General features: G+C 47.7%; 1 protein-coding gene across 1 annotated transcript; it reads right to left on the bottom strand.

The window, feature by feature from the left end:
- Positions 1 to 7407: 7407 nt before the first annotated feature.
- On the bottom strand, positions 7408 to 12576 carry PIM3 (Pim-3 proto-oncogene, serine/threonine kinase). Its single transcript, XM_082308685.1, has 6 exons — positions 11950 to 12576; positions 11462 to 11571; positions 11263 to 11313; positions 10587 to 10950; positions 9137 to 9313; positions 7408 to 8971 (listed from the first exon to the last, which is right to left on the bottom strand). Exons 1-6 carry the CDS (start codon positions 12032 to 12034, stop codon positions 8787 to 8789), a joined length of 972 nt encoding a protein of 323 aa, XP_082164811.1. The 5' UTR covers positions 12035 to 12576; the 3' UTR covers positions 7408 to 8786.
- Between the last annotated feature and the right edge of the window lie 1797 nt (positions 12577 to 14373).

Genomic DNA, 14373 nt, shown 5'->3' with positions numbered 1-14373 from the left:
ATATGGTCATATATATGAACTTGTGTCATTCAAAATTTCCATTAAACAAATTCAAAGTTTTCTAGTGGAACCAAAAAATCAGTCAGAAAGAGCAAATAATTTCAGGTATTTTGGGGTCACTACCTACAGCCAAAGGTTAGACAATGTAATTAAATAATGAATTCATCCGTGATGGAGATTCATTGGGATCTAAATTTCTGTTCACTTTTTAAACTCTTCTCCAGTGGCTTTCACTGGGAACTGGAACAGCAGAGGCCTAAGAACTATAAGTTAGAATAAAGTGCGAGACTTATTTCCTAGAGTTCTGGTTTTATTTTGTATTTTATATTATCCGGCATACAATAATTAATAATTATAATTAATTATATAATAAATGTATGTGTAATTAATATATTTATTCTTTTTTAGAGTTCTAGAAAATAAAAGGAAGTTTCTTAATAACTTGGCTAAATGTTCAGTGCTGTCAACTATATTGGTTTGCTCTGGAATCAAGAAAGGTTTTCTATAAGGTGGCAGTAAGATGCAGGCAAAGGGTTGCTATCATATGTATATTCACAATCAGCCAATGAAGTTTCTAAAGTGCTGTGAAAGCTATGTGGGTGAAAAAGACGATTGGCACCAGTGCAGTTTTTGCCGTTGTGGATGTTACTTTTTAAAATAATATTAAATAATAAGAACTTAATTTAGTAAAGAATATGAAAGCATGTATTATCTGTTCTGTGAGCGTGACTCATACATGTTCGCCTCATCACCTATATCAGTAGGAGTTTGTCACAGATCATAAAAGGAGTTGGATTGTGCCCTTAGTTTGTGACATGAAAAGTCTGTTCAGCAGAGGAAGAGGAAAAGAAAGGTATCAATTATTATCAACATTGTTATGAACACTTTCTCACACTAACAGGCAGTTACATGGGAAAAAAGACTTCTGGTGAGTAACTGCTCTTTGTGGTATTAACAAAAATACCACCCAAACCTCAGGCTTTGAGACAATTTTTATGTTCTACTTTTCTTTCAAGTTACCTTGCCCTTGCTTTCTGAATAACTCGTTTGTTATCTTACAGAGAGATGCAGCTCTGACTTCTGAAAGACAGAAGGGCTCCCTTTCTCCTCTCTCCACCACTTTTCAGCATTGCAGTAGAGGGTTTTCTTTACAACTTCAGGCTTTCTTATTCATTTTCTCTCTAGGGCAGCCCTTCTTTTGTCACAAGCTAAGCGATAATCCTGTAGTCATTACACAGGTAACATTCCCCTTGAAATTAATGGAATTTTTAGACTAGAACTGCAGAATTGGGTCCTATGCCACCAAGAACACTTTGGCTAGGAGTTGTCAGGGGAAACAGTGATACCCAGCTATTAGAGCTACTTGAGTGGATCACCACAACAAGCACCAGACTGGGGAATGGTGTATCTTCAAAATACACTCAGAATTCATGGTTTACATAGGGACTGACGGAGATTTCCAACATCAATTGCTGAAGTTTTCCTTTAAGTATATTAGAATACTATGTATTAAGTTATTATTAGTATCGGTGGAAATATCCTAGAGATGACAATGGAGCTCATGCCTGCTGAAGAGACTCAAAATGACAGAGAAATAGGGAAATCATAGATCTTGAGATAAAACAATAAATACAATTATGATCTCCCAACTAATTTGTGTTACTTTTTCTCACTGCAACTTTTTTTTTCTTCATGCATAGCTGTAAAGTGTCATTATTTATTAGCTATTCTGAAATGTTTCATGTATTTTCTCATTTGCAAATGTACCTGTGAAGCTGGCTAAAAAGTAGGGCATACTGTTGAGATGTGTAAAAATATTCATGAATTAAGTTCTCATCTTTGTAAGATTCCGAGTGATCCAAGTTCTTCCACTTCATCAGGAGCTCAGATACTGTGTACCTTTCAAGCAAGTGCTCAGCACCTGATTTGAAAAAAGCCACCTAAAATAATTTGCATGCAAGGTTAAAAATAGCAGGATTTGTCAACATTCCTTGGAAATTCTTTGTTGCAGAAGTTATAAAATAGAAACTAGGGGGTCTGTTTTGATGGTACAGAGTAGAGAAAATTTTTTGTTATTACACATATCCCTTCTTTAGTAGTAACATCTCTCTTCCCCCACACCCCAGTCCCAAGTGGTTGTGCATATTCCCTCACTAATGCTGGGTTGTTATCAGAAAGATCAGTTTATTGATTTGAATATCAGTGCACCAGCAAAAGGAAGGGATAGTGTGAGGGAGGACCGGTTTAGTGGATGCTGGCCTTGCAAGAAGGTCAGTAGCTCCATAGCCTCACTATCATGAGAAAGTCTGTCACTACTTCTATTGATTAGGTCAACTGCATTAAAGTGTTTTCCCAGTAGCAAAAGGGGCACTGTCAATAAATTTTATAATTTACAATAAGCAAAATGAATTTTGTGGACTGAAATCTCTTTTTGTTAACTCCTGAGCATTAGGCTGATGAAATACGAAGTATTTTTAAATCCTCTGTAACTTCTAGGCCATTTATGAAAAATGCTTGTTTCTAAAAATGATGATTTGATGTACTCCACGGTCAGTTTATTCTGGTGTTCAGCTATCCTTACAGATATAAAGCTCTTCCTTACCACAACTTAATCTGCTTTTCTGTGGACTAAGTTTGCTATCTATTTAACTCTGCTGGGACAACAGACAAGTTACCTCTGGAAAGCTGAGATTTGTTATGCTCTTCTATGCTGATGTAAATCTGTATATTGTAAGGCTTTTGCTATTACATAGGCATTTAAAGAACAGAAAAAACCTTGCATGGAGTCTGAACACAGGAGCATTTCCCCCTCATTAATGGATATCTTCCCATAGGATGATCTTGAAAGAGACTGTTCCCTTCCATGATGCTATTAGGTTTGGAAACTTTCGGCAAAAATAAAATCATCTAGGTGATCCCCACTCCAACCTTTTATAGCATATGCTTGTTACCATATTTATATATATTAACTGGAATAGACTGATATTTGATGATTATGTTTTCCTGTCCTAAAACAAGGGAAGTAGAAAAGTGGAGAGACAAACTTCAACCCTGAAACCAGATCATTCATAATTACCAAAATTTGTGTTGCAAGCAAAACTTTTTTATTTCAACAAAACATTTTTTTCAGTAGAACATGTATTAAAAAAAAAATGTTCCAACTAGCTATTACACAGACAATGAATCACAAAATGATAAAACAGTTTTTCAGAATTATGCACAGAATGGAGCAAAGTACCCTTCAGTTTTCAGTATAATTTTCTATAATCTTTCATTACTCCTGATTGGAGAGTTCAAGTGACTGCTGAGTCATTACTAGTAAACAAAGAAGCATATTGATCCACAAGATGCTCTGTTCCCTGTGACTTAATTGTAATTTCAAGGTTTAACACAGACTTACCTGAGAAAGAGTGCAAGTTAAAGTATGCATCTCACTAATTCTCTTACTGGACTAGTATAAGCAGCTTTTTACATAATGGTTTGTGTAGTCAATTAGCAGAGTATTAGCTATAATAGATAACATTCTTACTAAGACCATATTAATTAGAGCTTAAACATAGCTAATCTGAGACCTATATTGAATTTATATTATTATGTAAGCATAATGCTTCTGTAGGCAAGTAATTTCCTTCATGGCATTTTTAAGGAAAAGCAAACGCTAGCATCTGAGATATAAATATGCAAATTTTAGCAGCTATTTGGAAACCACGTAACGTTTCTCAAAACTTGAGTGTGCTAGGCCATATTACAAATAATAGTAAGATTATGAGCTGCAAAGGACACAGAAGATGATTGAATACCTCTTAAATTTATTGGAACAGAAAGAGTGGGATTGCTAGCTAAGAAAATCTCTGCAAGAATTTAATGGATTTATGTTACTGCTCCATGTTTTACCTTGTGTTAGACCCCATTTCTGGGGTTCTCTAGTGTAACTTCTCTTCAGCAAAAATAAAGCCTGGTGTGTCTCCATACCCACATTTTATTCATCCACACGAATCCATCAGTTTTGAGACAAACATTCTCTGAAATGAATTAGGAATCCTGTCTAAATACAGATGTAAATTTATTCCTAGTTGCATGGGTTTGTGGCCTCTTTATCACTTTGTTCAGCAGTTCTGCAATATAACCAAACCTTAATATGTCTCTGGCAATATCAGCTACCTGAAGGAACCCCTTAGGCAAAAACATATTAAATTTTTAAATCACAGATAACCATGAAACTAAGCAATTGCAAATTTACAAGCATAGCAAACTTCAGGACAATATCAGAAAAACTGTGTATTGCAATGCAATTAAAATGCTACCATCTTGACTCCTGCCACCAACAGTAGCATCACTGCTGTTAGTTGAAAAAATCCACTAATAATAGGCTGATAGGGCCACAATGTTCTGTTATGTTATCTAGTTACACTGCTGAGAATTATTGCCCATCTGTATGCCAGAAGACAAGTGCTTCTCATCGTGACTGAAATGAAGTGGAAGAATGAGGGCTAATACGCTCGTAAACGCTCATGCCAAGAGTCATGTAAGTGATTGGGGGCTCACTAAGCAGGTTACATCTGTAACTTCAGATGCAGAGTTGACAACCTTTTGAATTCATACCCCCCTCTCCCATTTTTATTGAAAAGCTATTTTCATATTTGCAGTATCTTATTTTTTTTTTCTTTTCTTTTCTTCTTTTTCTAATGGTAGACTTTCAAACATTGTGGGATATTTAAGTATTAGCCATATTCTTCCATATCTAAAAATATCAGTCAGTAGTGTTTTAAAATCTCACTTCCCAATTTATGCACCATTATTTTCGGAACATATACTTTAATTTCACCAACAGAGGTCAGTAAACCACTGAAAGAGAACCATAAGTGTTTGGTGAGAACACATCTTCGTCAATCTTTCTAACATCCTTCTGATAGTTTTGTTCAAAGGGCTCTTGTTTGGTTGCATCAGTAAATACAAGCTTAGTTAGCTAAAAAAAAGCAAATGTATGCTTATGCACGCAGGAGAACGAGTTTTATTAAGGAGATAAATTACATAAAATACTATATTGTTGAAGATCTTTCAGCATTAGAATATATTTGAATACCTGTTATGAAGCTAGTAACATACATACATGCATGGGTATGATCATTGCTGAATTGATTTGTCAAGGTTAAAACAGGCTGTGATTTAAATGGTAGTACTTTGAATGATCTGCAGAATTCTACTTTTCAAGCTTTGTGCTGTTGAAAACCAACATAGTGTGGAGAGAGTACAAATAGGAGGATCCCAGAGAAGTAACATTTAGTGATATTAAAATAACAGATAGAAGCGCAGGAGAAACCAAGAGCTGTCACTGACTTGCTCATTTTGACAGTAACAGCTAATGGCACTATATTAACACATCATTTTCCAACTTTCAACTGTAATGAAAAGCTATTTTTACAAATCATTACTTTCGGTATATGGTGTTTCAGCCACGTGGCTTCTATTAGCGTACAGGGGAGTTTCACAACTAAAGCTGCCTGTGCAGTACTGAAAGTGTACCTTTTATGTTGAGCTAATCCCAGAGGGGAGTCAGCACTCGTGCCCGTGTCCTTTTGACCTTTATCCTTTTAATGCATTTTGCCTCAGTAGCAAAAGGTGAAAACCTAGTTTTTATGTTGCAAAACAGACCGCTTCAACAGCATTTCTCTATGAAGCTAAGGAAAGTAACATACGCTCCTGTGGAAATGTTGAAAGTCCCTAGTTCAGCAATCAACAATGGCTTTACAAACGTATTTTTAGAATCACTTTTCTGGTAGCCCTTTGAAGCTCGCCCGTACGGCCTCGCTACCACCCCTCTCAACAGCTGCGAGCATGCGAAGCCACTGGAGTGGAAGATGTTAATTATCATCAGCTACTGGAATTTCTCCAGGGACTACTTGCGGTTAGAAACATGCTTCCCTAAAGAAGTGCACTAGGCGCTGGGATCATCTCTCCTGTAGCTTACCTGGGTCCCTCCTCTTAAGCCAAACAGATAATCAATTGAAACTCCCAGTCTTCACTTTTAAGCATTCCTCTGTTAGGACATGATTGTGTGATTTTCCTAAGCAATCTGAACTGTAAAATCTTTTGTTTCTCTGAACAGAGTTCCAACAATAGGCATTTTCATGTATATGTGAGTTTCCCAGGGACTAGGTTTAACATATGTACAGCTTTTGATTAAAAACTGGAGAAACAAGTCTAAAATGAAAAAGGAACAAAACCAGAAGGCAGACAAATTGATGGACACAACTGTGTTTGGTTTCTTTTTCCTGACCAGTCATTTGAACTTCCTTTTTATGGCCAAGAAAAAGCTATGCACCTCCCCTCCATGTCATCAGAAAACTGCACACACAAAAATAGTCTTTCCCCTTCTGCTTTACCTCCTGCTATTCAGTGGCATTTTGAGTCTAAACTAGTTAGCATCAGGAGCTTGATGTGATGTCAGCAAGTGAGATATTCCCCACAGGGAACCAAAATAATAGTAGATGAGCTGGCAGAAAGGGAAATAACATAAAACCAACATATTCTAAAGCCTAACCCTTTACTGTGACTACTACAAAGCACCTTTAATGATTGAACACATCCTTAAATGTACCTTGTAGATCCCTCTGTGGTAGTTAAACCTAGTAATCGCTGCCACCCCCGCAAAAAGACCAAGTCAGGTCAGTCTCTAGCTGCAGAGAAACTGGGATGAACTCGGTAATCTGCAGGACTTGATTCCCAACGCACTAAGATGAACAGAGGACATTTCTCTTGCCCTTTGCTATGGATGAGAACAGCACATGTTGCCCAGTCCTTTACCAAGTGACACACCAGCCTTTTTTTGTAATCTAAGGGAGCTGAAGGAAAACAGGCGCCCCACTCTGGAAGAATGCCGTCCCCTTCCTGTAAGGGTACAGGAAATCCCCTTCCACCCCCGGGGAGGAAGGGGTAAACGGGAGGAAGGAAACTGAATGTAATGGAACGTAAACATGTCAACTGTGAAAACAGTAACCACCAGTGACTACAAAAATCCTTCCTTGTTATACTTAAGGACAATGAGTACAGTGGTATTTCAGTTATTCAGTGTTTACAGAGTTAAAAACCCCACAACTACTGGCGAATTCCCCTCTATATAGGCCATTAGTGCTGTTATATTGTACACCTTCTCCAGTTCAACATCAAATACAGTGATCAAGAAGTAGATACAGTCAAGATGAGGGATTGCTTAATTCTTCCAAAATGGTCACTGCTTAATGGCATAGACACGTTAACTCCAAGTCAGCTGCTGTAGGCCTTTCCAAGCCAGAGAAGGTAACAGAACACATGTTCCCCTGCTGTCATCAAGAATAACAGTAAAGGTAACAGTGAGCACACAAACACAGAACTGTTATATACAAAAAAAGTTTAATTGAAATACCTGTATAAAAAATATGATCTCCATACATTTCACACTGTTAAACAGAAGAAAAAAAATCCAAATCCAAGCTGCATAAATGCAACCAGATCACAGAAACACAGCTATTAAAATAAATTAAGGTTTATGACTCTGCCACTCTACCTTCCAGAGCCAATGCACGGAGACTGTACAATGTCAATAATTTAAAACCCTTCCAAACAGCATTACTTTACATTTCTGGTACAATTATACCAGACAAAAGGCATACTGACTAACTTTAAAAAGTCATTCTATTTCCCTTAAATTAGACTTTGTACAACAATTTTCCATCTTCCAACAAAAACTGATAAGGTCAGAAAATTCTTTTTTTTTTTTTTTTCCCTTTTTTTTTTTAAACAAAAGTTGACAGGAATGCAGAAAAAAAGTGCCATGGGCAAACCACTAGAATTCCCATGGGGAGAAGGAGGGGAAAGCACAGTGTTGAATAACTCTAACCAAATAAATTAACCAAATAAATAGCCACAGCCGAAACCTGTGGGAGGTCTTCTAAACTCCAAACAATAAATAACTGTATAGTACATGGGAAAAACCAAGTTTACATAAACACATTATACAGGTATGGAAAAAAAAGTAAAGTCCTTGAATATTGCATTGATTGTGCATTCAACATGCCCATACATACTTTAAGACTCGCAGGGTGACAAAAGGCCAGGGGGAGTTGAGAAAGGGGCTTCTCATGCCCAATGGTAGAGATGATAAAAGGAAACATGAATAAACGTTTCTGATAAAAAAGCTGATATACCTGTTCATATTTCTGTGCAGGCTATAGGAAATATTTTGAGCAGCAGAGGTGGGTTGGATTTGGAAAGGGCTGGGGGGCAGGAGTGAAATGTCTGTGTTCAAGTATTCCATCACCAGTGGATGGGACTACTTCATTCAATCACCGAACATGTTCTCCAATGCATCATAGGAGCTGCTTCCTCCAGCACTGAGTCTAAAGGGAGCAAATTCCTATAATGAACTGGATCTTCTTTGGACATACACAGCTCAAAAAAGAAAGTCCCACTGAAGCAGCTTTCAAAAAGGCACTCAAAAGCAAATAAAATCTAGTCCAGGCTCTATGAGAGCAAAAAAGTTTACCATGTATTCAAGAGGTCACTGCTTTCTTAATAAGGTCAGTCTTTGACTAAGTACTGGCCTGCAACTCCCAAACATCAGCGTTTCCAAAGGAAATCTCTCATTCCAAAGCAGAAACCAGCAAAGGGGGAAAATAAAATCAAGTCCCTCAGACAAAGATTCAACTACAGAATAATGAATGCATTTTTCTAGCCCCTCCTACGTATTGGCAGCAGCACTGTGGTCTTTCTGCTTGTAGCTCCCCTCCCAGTGCGAGGTCCTTAGTAATTCACAGACTCTCATTACTTGAGCTTGTGCTAGATACATCAGTATCAAGGGTCCGTAGCCTTATGTCACAGTCTTCAGACTTCACTACTTCAGATTTGTGCATCCATTGATGGTCAAAAATTTGCTCAAGTGTTGGTCTGTCTGAAGGCCTCAGTGAAAGGCACCATTTGATGAGCTGTTGACATTCTGCAACAAACAAAAAAGGCAATTTTAGACTAGGAAAGTAAAAAGACAAACCTGAATTAAAAAAAAAAAAAATCTACCAGTACAAGCTCAAATGTGCAGGACTATTAAAAAAAAAAAAAAAAAAAAGAAAAGCAGCAGCCCTCACTTGACCCCTATACAACTCACCAGGGGAAATTCTTCTCCTGAAGTATAACCGTCCCCTCAAGATTTCTTCATCTTGCTCAAAAGGGATGTCTCCGCAAACCATATCATACAGCAGTACTCCCAGAGACCATACTGTTGCTGACCTCCCATGGTATCTGTGGTATCTGATCCACTCTGGAGGGCTGTATACTCTCGTTCCTAAAAGGGGGAGGGAGAGGGGGGAGAAAAAAAAAAGTCAAGGTTTAGAGTGTTTCCCCATTGTTCAGCTCCCTCTAGTAGGGATAAAATAAATTCATAAACTTGTCATTTAGGAGTAAAAAAAAAAAAATTTCTCATGGGCCAAAACCATTAACGGTGTAATTTCAGGTCATCTGTGGGATTACACCATCAACAGACTTGGCCCATCCGGTTGTGCTGTTTTGTGGCAAGGAATAACACAGCCCCATCAGCTGACTGTTTACTGAGGCAAGCTCCCTTTCACTGACCACGTGGCGTCTGCAGCATCACACCAAAAATAGACACAAAAGGACAAAGGGGGCTGGCGGGGAGGAGGCGAGAGGGCTGCGAGAAGGTGAAACTCAGGTCTACCCGTATTACACCGGGCTAATCTGCTTTATCCAATTCCGCAAGGCAATAAACAAAATAGGGCTGCTTACATTTTCTACGTTTTTAAGCCCCCCCCCCCCCCCCCCCCCCCCCCGCGCTTCTCTGCGGCAGCTTTTCCCAAGCCGCCCCCCGGGCGCCCGCGGGCTCCTTGGATACCAAACAAAACCGGGAATTCGTGATGCCGAGGGTCACGTGCAGCGGGGCTTCGGGTTTCACAACAAACAGATGTGAGTGCGGCAGCTGGGGGCGGGGGGGGGAAAGAGTCCCCCGTTACATCAGTCACACTCAAGGGACGGGGAAACACTCCCTTCTGTCGCACGCAGGGCGATTTTCGCCTTTCCCATCCCTAAAGCGCCGAGCCCGGCCCCGAAGCAATCGAGTCATTTTGAGGGAGCATATTTATCCCCATCGCTTTAAAATCTGCAATGCGGGATTTCCAGGACATCGGCGGAAAGGCGGAGTGGGGGGAAGCTACCGCTTCAAGTTAAAAAAAGCACGGCGTATAAAAACTGCATATCCGCACATGGAAACATCCGACACTGGCGAAGCCTCCATGTAAACAGATCGCCCTCTAGGAAAAAAAAAAACGCTTTTTCCAAGACAGGGAAATATAAACTGCTGCGTCACTGCCTGGAATCGCTTCTTTCCTACGCAACTGAACACCCCTAAGCTGCTTCGGGTCCAAAGGTTTCCATTACCGATAGACCTGATATGACCCCCTGCGTCAGAGGCACCACTCGCTACTGCCGGGCGCCAGAAACGGGATAAGCGGCAGCCACAGGGAGGGAATCACCCCGGGAGGGGCACGGGGCTCCGGCCAAACGCAGCGCAGCCGGGCTGCCCCGGGCGCGGGGAGGGCACGTACCGTCGAAATCGGTATAGACCGTGTCCTTGAGGAGGGCCCCCGAGCCGAAGTCGATCAGCTTCAGCTCGCCTGTCCTGAGGTCAACCAGCAGGTTCTCGTCCTTGATGTCCCGGTGCACCACGCCGCAGCCGTAGCAGTGGCGCACCGCCTCCAGCACCTGCCGGAAGAACCCGCGGGCCGTCTCCTCGTCCAGGGCGCCCTTCTCCGTGATGAAGTCGAAGAGGTCCTTCACCAGCTCGGGCCGCTCCATAATGATCAGGTAGCCGTCGGGCCGCTCGTACCAGTCCAGCAGCTTGATGACCCCTCTGAAGCCGGAGCCCACCTTCTTCAGGAGAACGATCTCCAGGGGCACCATGACGCCGCTCTGGGCAGAGAGGGGGGCGCGGGTCAGCGGGGGGGCGGCGCGGCCCGGGGCGCCCCCGCGGGGAGGGGAGGGGAGGGCGGGCGGGCGGAGAAGGGAGGGCGGGGAAGAGGGCGCGGCCGCGGGCCCCCTCCGCCGCTGCCGCAGTCCGAGGGGCGGGCGCGGCGCTGCGGCGGCGAACCCCCGCCAAATTCCCCCCCGACGCAGAGGCCGCGCCAGCGGGGCGGGCCCCGCCGCCCACACAATAGCCCCGCCGCGGCGCAGCCCCGCGGCCGCCCGGCACCCGCGGAGCGCCCTCCCGCCCCGGGTACTTACAATCGTGCCCCACTCGGTCACCCTCTCCTTCACCACATGCTTCACGGCGACCTGCGGAGCGGGGAGGAAAGGAGGCGCCGTGAGCGGCGGGGCGGGCACAGCCTGCGCCCCGCCGCGGAGGGCCGGGCCGCGCCGCGCCCGCAGCCTCCCGCCCGCCGCCCCCGCCCGGGAACCGCTGTGCGGCCACCCCGCGCCTCACCGGCAAGCCGTCGGCGATCCGGCTCCCCGCGTAGACGGTGCCGAAGCCCCCGCTGCCGAGCACGGAGCCCACCTGGTAGACTTTATCGAACGGCTCCTTCTCCACTTTCACTGGGGAAACGAGAGGGAAACACAGCGCGTTAGTGTCCGCAGCCCCGCTGCGCTTCGCCAGAAATAAAAAAAAAAAAAAAAAAAAATCAGAAAAATGACAATAAAAAAAAGCCCCAAAATGCTCTGCCCGGTGGACGCGTATTGTGTGCGCTGCCCTAATTCTGCCCAAGGCTTTTTTTTTTTTTAAATAAATTGCCTTCTTCAATTTAAAAAAAAAAAAAGGAAAAAAGCGCACCCCGAAGTTTCGGGGGCTGCGAGGCGCCGTCCCCGCGCCCCCCGGGGCAGCCCGGGGCCGGCCCGCGCCCCGCCCGGCGCGCTGGGCTGCGCTGCGCCGCGCTCGCAGGGGGACACCCCAGCCCCGGCGCCGGCCCGCCGTACCTGGCTGGAGGATCTTCACCGGCAAGTGGTCCATGCTGGTGGGGCTGCAGATGTGAGCCAGCGAGCCGAACTTGGAGAGCAACATCTTCCGAGGGGGGGGGACGGCGGGTCCCCCGCGGTGGCACCGCCGGCGTCCTCCCGGCTGAGCGCTCGGCGGCGCGGCGCGGCTCTCCTCTCTCCGGAGCCGGCTGAGGGCGGCGGGCCGCCGAGACCTTCTCCGCGGCTCCTTCCTCGGCCGGCAGCGGGCACCGACGGAGTCCTCGGGGGTCCCCGCCGGCACAGATCCACGCGGCAGTCGCACCAAGTCCTCGGGCGAAAGGCAGTGGGCGAGGGCGCCGCTCCCGCTCTCCCTCTTCTAACCGGCGAGAGCCGCTCAGGGCGCCGGGGCGCGCAGGCAGAACCGGAGCCGTTCGCGGAGGCAGCGGGGTCCGGGGGCTGCGGGGCCGCGCGTGAAACCCGCCCCTGCGGGGGCCGCCGCGGCGGGGAGCGGGCTGGGCGCCGCAGTGGAGCCGTGGCGGGCGCAGGACCGCGCCGCCGCCGTGCCTGCCCGCGCGCTTCTGAGCCGGCGGCGCCGCCGAGCCGCCTCTTAACTCCCAATATTTTGGTGCAGGCAGAGCGCGGCGAGCGCGCCGAGGATATCCCTCCGCGGGGGAGGGGGAAACACCTCTCCCCGCCGCCCCAGCGGCCCCCTCCCCTCCGCGCCGGGGCGCCCGCGGTTCGGCGGCCGCGACTGCAGCCTCCCGCCCCGCTCCATCCCGCGGGCGGGCCGGGGGAGGGCGGGGGGCTGGGAACTACTTATTTGTAGTAACCGGCGCGCAGAGTTACAAACTGTCTGAGGCACGCATTACACATTAGCGGCGGAAAAAAAAAGGGGGGGGGAGGGAGATTCTCTATTTGCGTTAACATTTCCGTGCGGCCAATCGAGGGGCGCCTTTTCAAAGGGCTACCGGTGCGGCCAATGAGGAGGGGCCTCATTTGCATGCGGCGGAGCGGGGCCAGGCGGCAGGGCGGGAATGCCGCGGCGCTCCGGGACCGGCCCTGGCCCCGCCCCGCGGCTGCGGGAAGGTCGGGCCGCTCCGCTCCGCTCCGCGCCGGCCGGGCGAGCGAGCGAGCGAGCGAGGCGCTGCGTCTGGGGCCGCGCGGGGGCGGGGCGCCGCCATCGCCTAGGCACGCCGGGCCGCGGCTCCGGCGGACCTGCGGTGCAGGCAGCCCCCGGCGCGGCGCGCCGAAGCCCGCTTGTTCAGAAAGTCGGTGCTCGCCGGAGTAACGCGTGGCGTGCCCCCCCCCCCGGCGGTTTCTCCTTCTCCCTGCCGCTGCCCGCCTCGCCTCGGCGCAGCCCGGCGGCGTGCCAGCGCGGGGGGACGCCGGGCGCCTGCCTTCCGCGCCTGCCTCTGTCAGTCAGCTCCCCTGTGCGGAAGCCCCGCGGGGCCGATGCGCGCCGCGACGGCGGGCGCCGGTGCCCCGGCGGCGTGCCTCCGAGGAGCTGAGGGCTTCCCTCCCCTCCCCCGCCCCGCTCAGGCGCCACGCCGGGAAAGGGCACGAAGCTGTTCCACGTCCCCGGCCCTGCCGCTGCTGGGGTCCACGGCGCCTCGGCCGCCCGCCGCGCCCCGCCCCGCAGGGGGCGCTGCATCAACAGGAATGGGGGCGCGGCGGCGGCGGGGCGCGGGCCGGCGGGCGGGGGGTGGCCTCCCCCTCCCCGGCCGCCCTGGCGGCCGCCGTTGAGTGTCCTCTTGCGACGAGGCGCTTACAGCGGCTTTCCGTGGGCCTGCTCCAGGAGGCTTCGCCCGCCGCGCCTGGAGCGGTCCTGGAGAGGCCGTTAACGGCTCTTGGGGCTCTGCCGCCGTGAGGCCCCCGGCCCCGGCCTCCCCTGAGGGGAGACCGAGACAGCTCGGAGAGTCCCGGGGGCGAGGAAGGCCCGAGGGCGTTCAGGGGATCGTGCTGAGTGTCTGTCCAGCAAAAGCTGTGGGCCGCTGATCTAGAAATGAATTAGTGCTGTGCTGGGTGGGTGACAATATTGTAATAACTGTTCCAGCAGCTACTTAGACTGCTACCCAGATGCGTGTACGTGGAGAAATGGCGTGCAGATGCACAAGGCTGAAGCTCAACCGGGGAACACCACGACGTTTGCAGATGACTGAAGCGGTCAGCACCTCCGCATCCCGGGCGCTGGCACCCCTTTTATGCCACTGCAGTCCTAGGTGGCTAATGGGAGTGTCTCGTATCTCTGTCGAAAATAGTGGAGCTGGAGATATCTGTACTGCACGGGGATCCCTAACATGAGGGTATTTTTGGACAAACACTTGAAGAGCTGGCAGTCCTTCCCACCCTGGGCACTGGGAGAGCCTTGCAGTTGGCATTGTCTGATAATAGTAGTGCTGTAATCTCAGGCAGTCATGCCCATAAACAAAGCAAGGGCTTCTAGGG

The sequence above is a fragment of the Platalea leucorodia genome (assembly GCF_965183815.1).
Source record: "Platalea leucorodia genome assembly, chromosome: 4".
NCBI lineage: Eukaryota > Metazoa > Chordata > Aves > Pelecaniformes > Threskiornithidae > Platalea > Platalea leucorodia.
Note: the sequence above shows the minus strand (reverse complement) of the source record. Positions and strands in the feature narration are given on the sequence as shown.

Bases quoted from the DNA above. Each gene is read 5' to 3' on its own strand.
- PIM3 (XM_082308685.1), bottom strand. From the start codon at position 12,034: ATGTTGCTCTCCAAGTTCGGCTCGCTGGCTCACATCTGCAGCCCCACC. The intron at 11,572-11,949 runs GTACGGCGGGCC...TCGTTTCCCCAG, and splicing joins GGTGAAGATCCTCCAGCCAG to TGAAAGTGGAGAAGGAGCCG. The intron at 8,972-9,136 runs GTGAGTTGTATA...TGTTTGTTGCAG, and splicing joins CAGGAGAAGAATTTCCCCTG to AATGTCAACAGCTCATCAAA.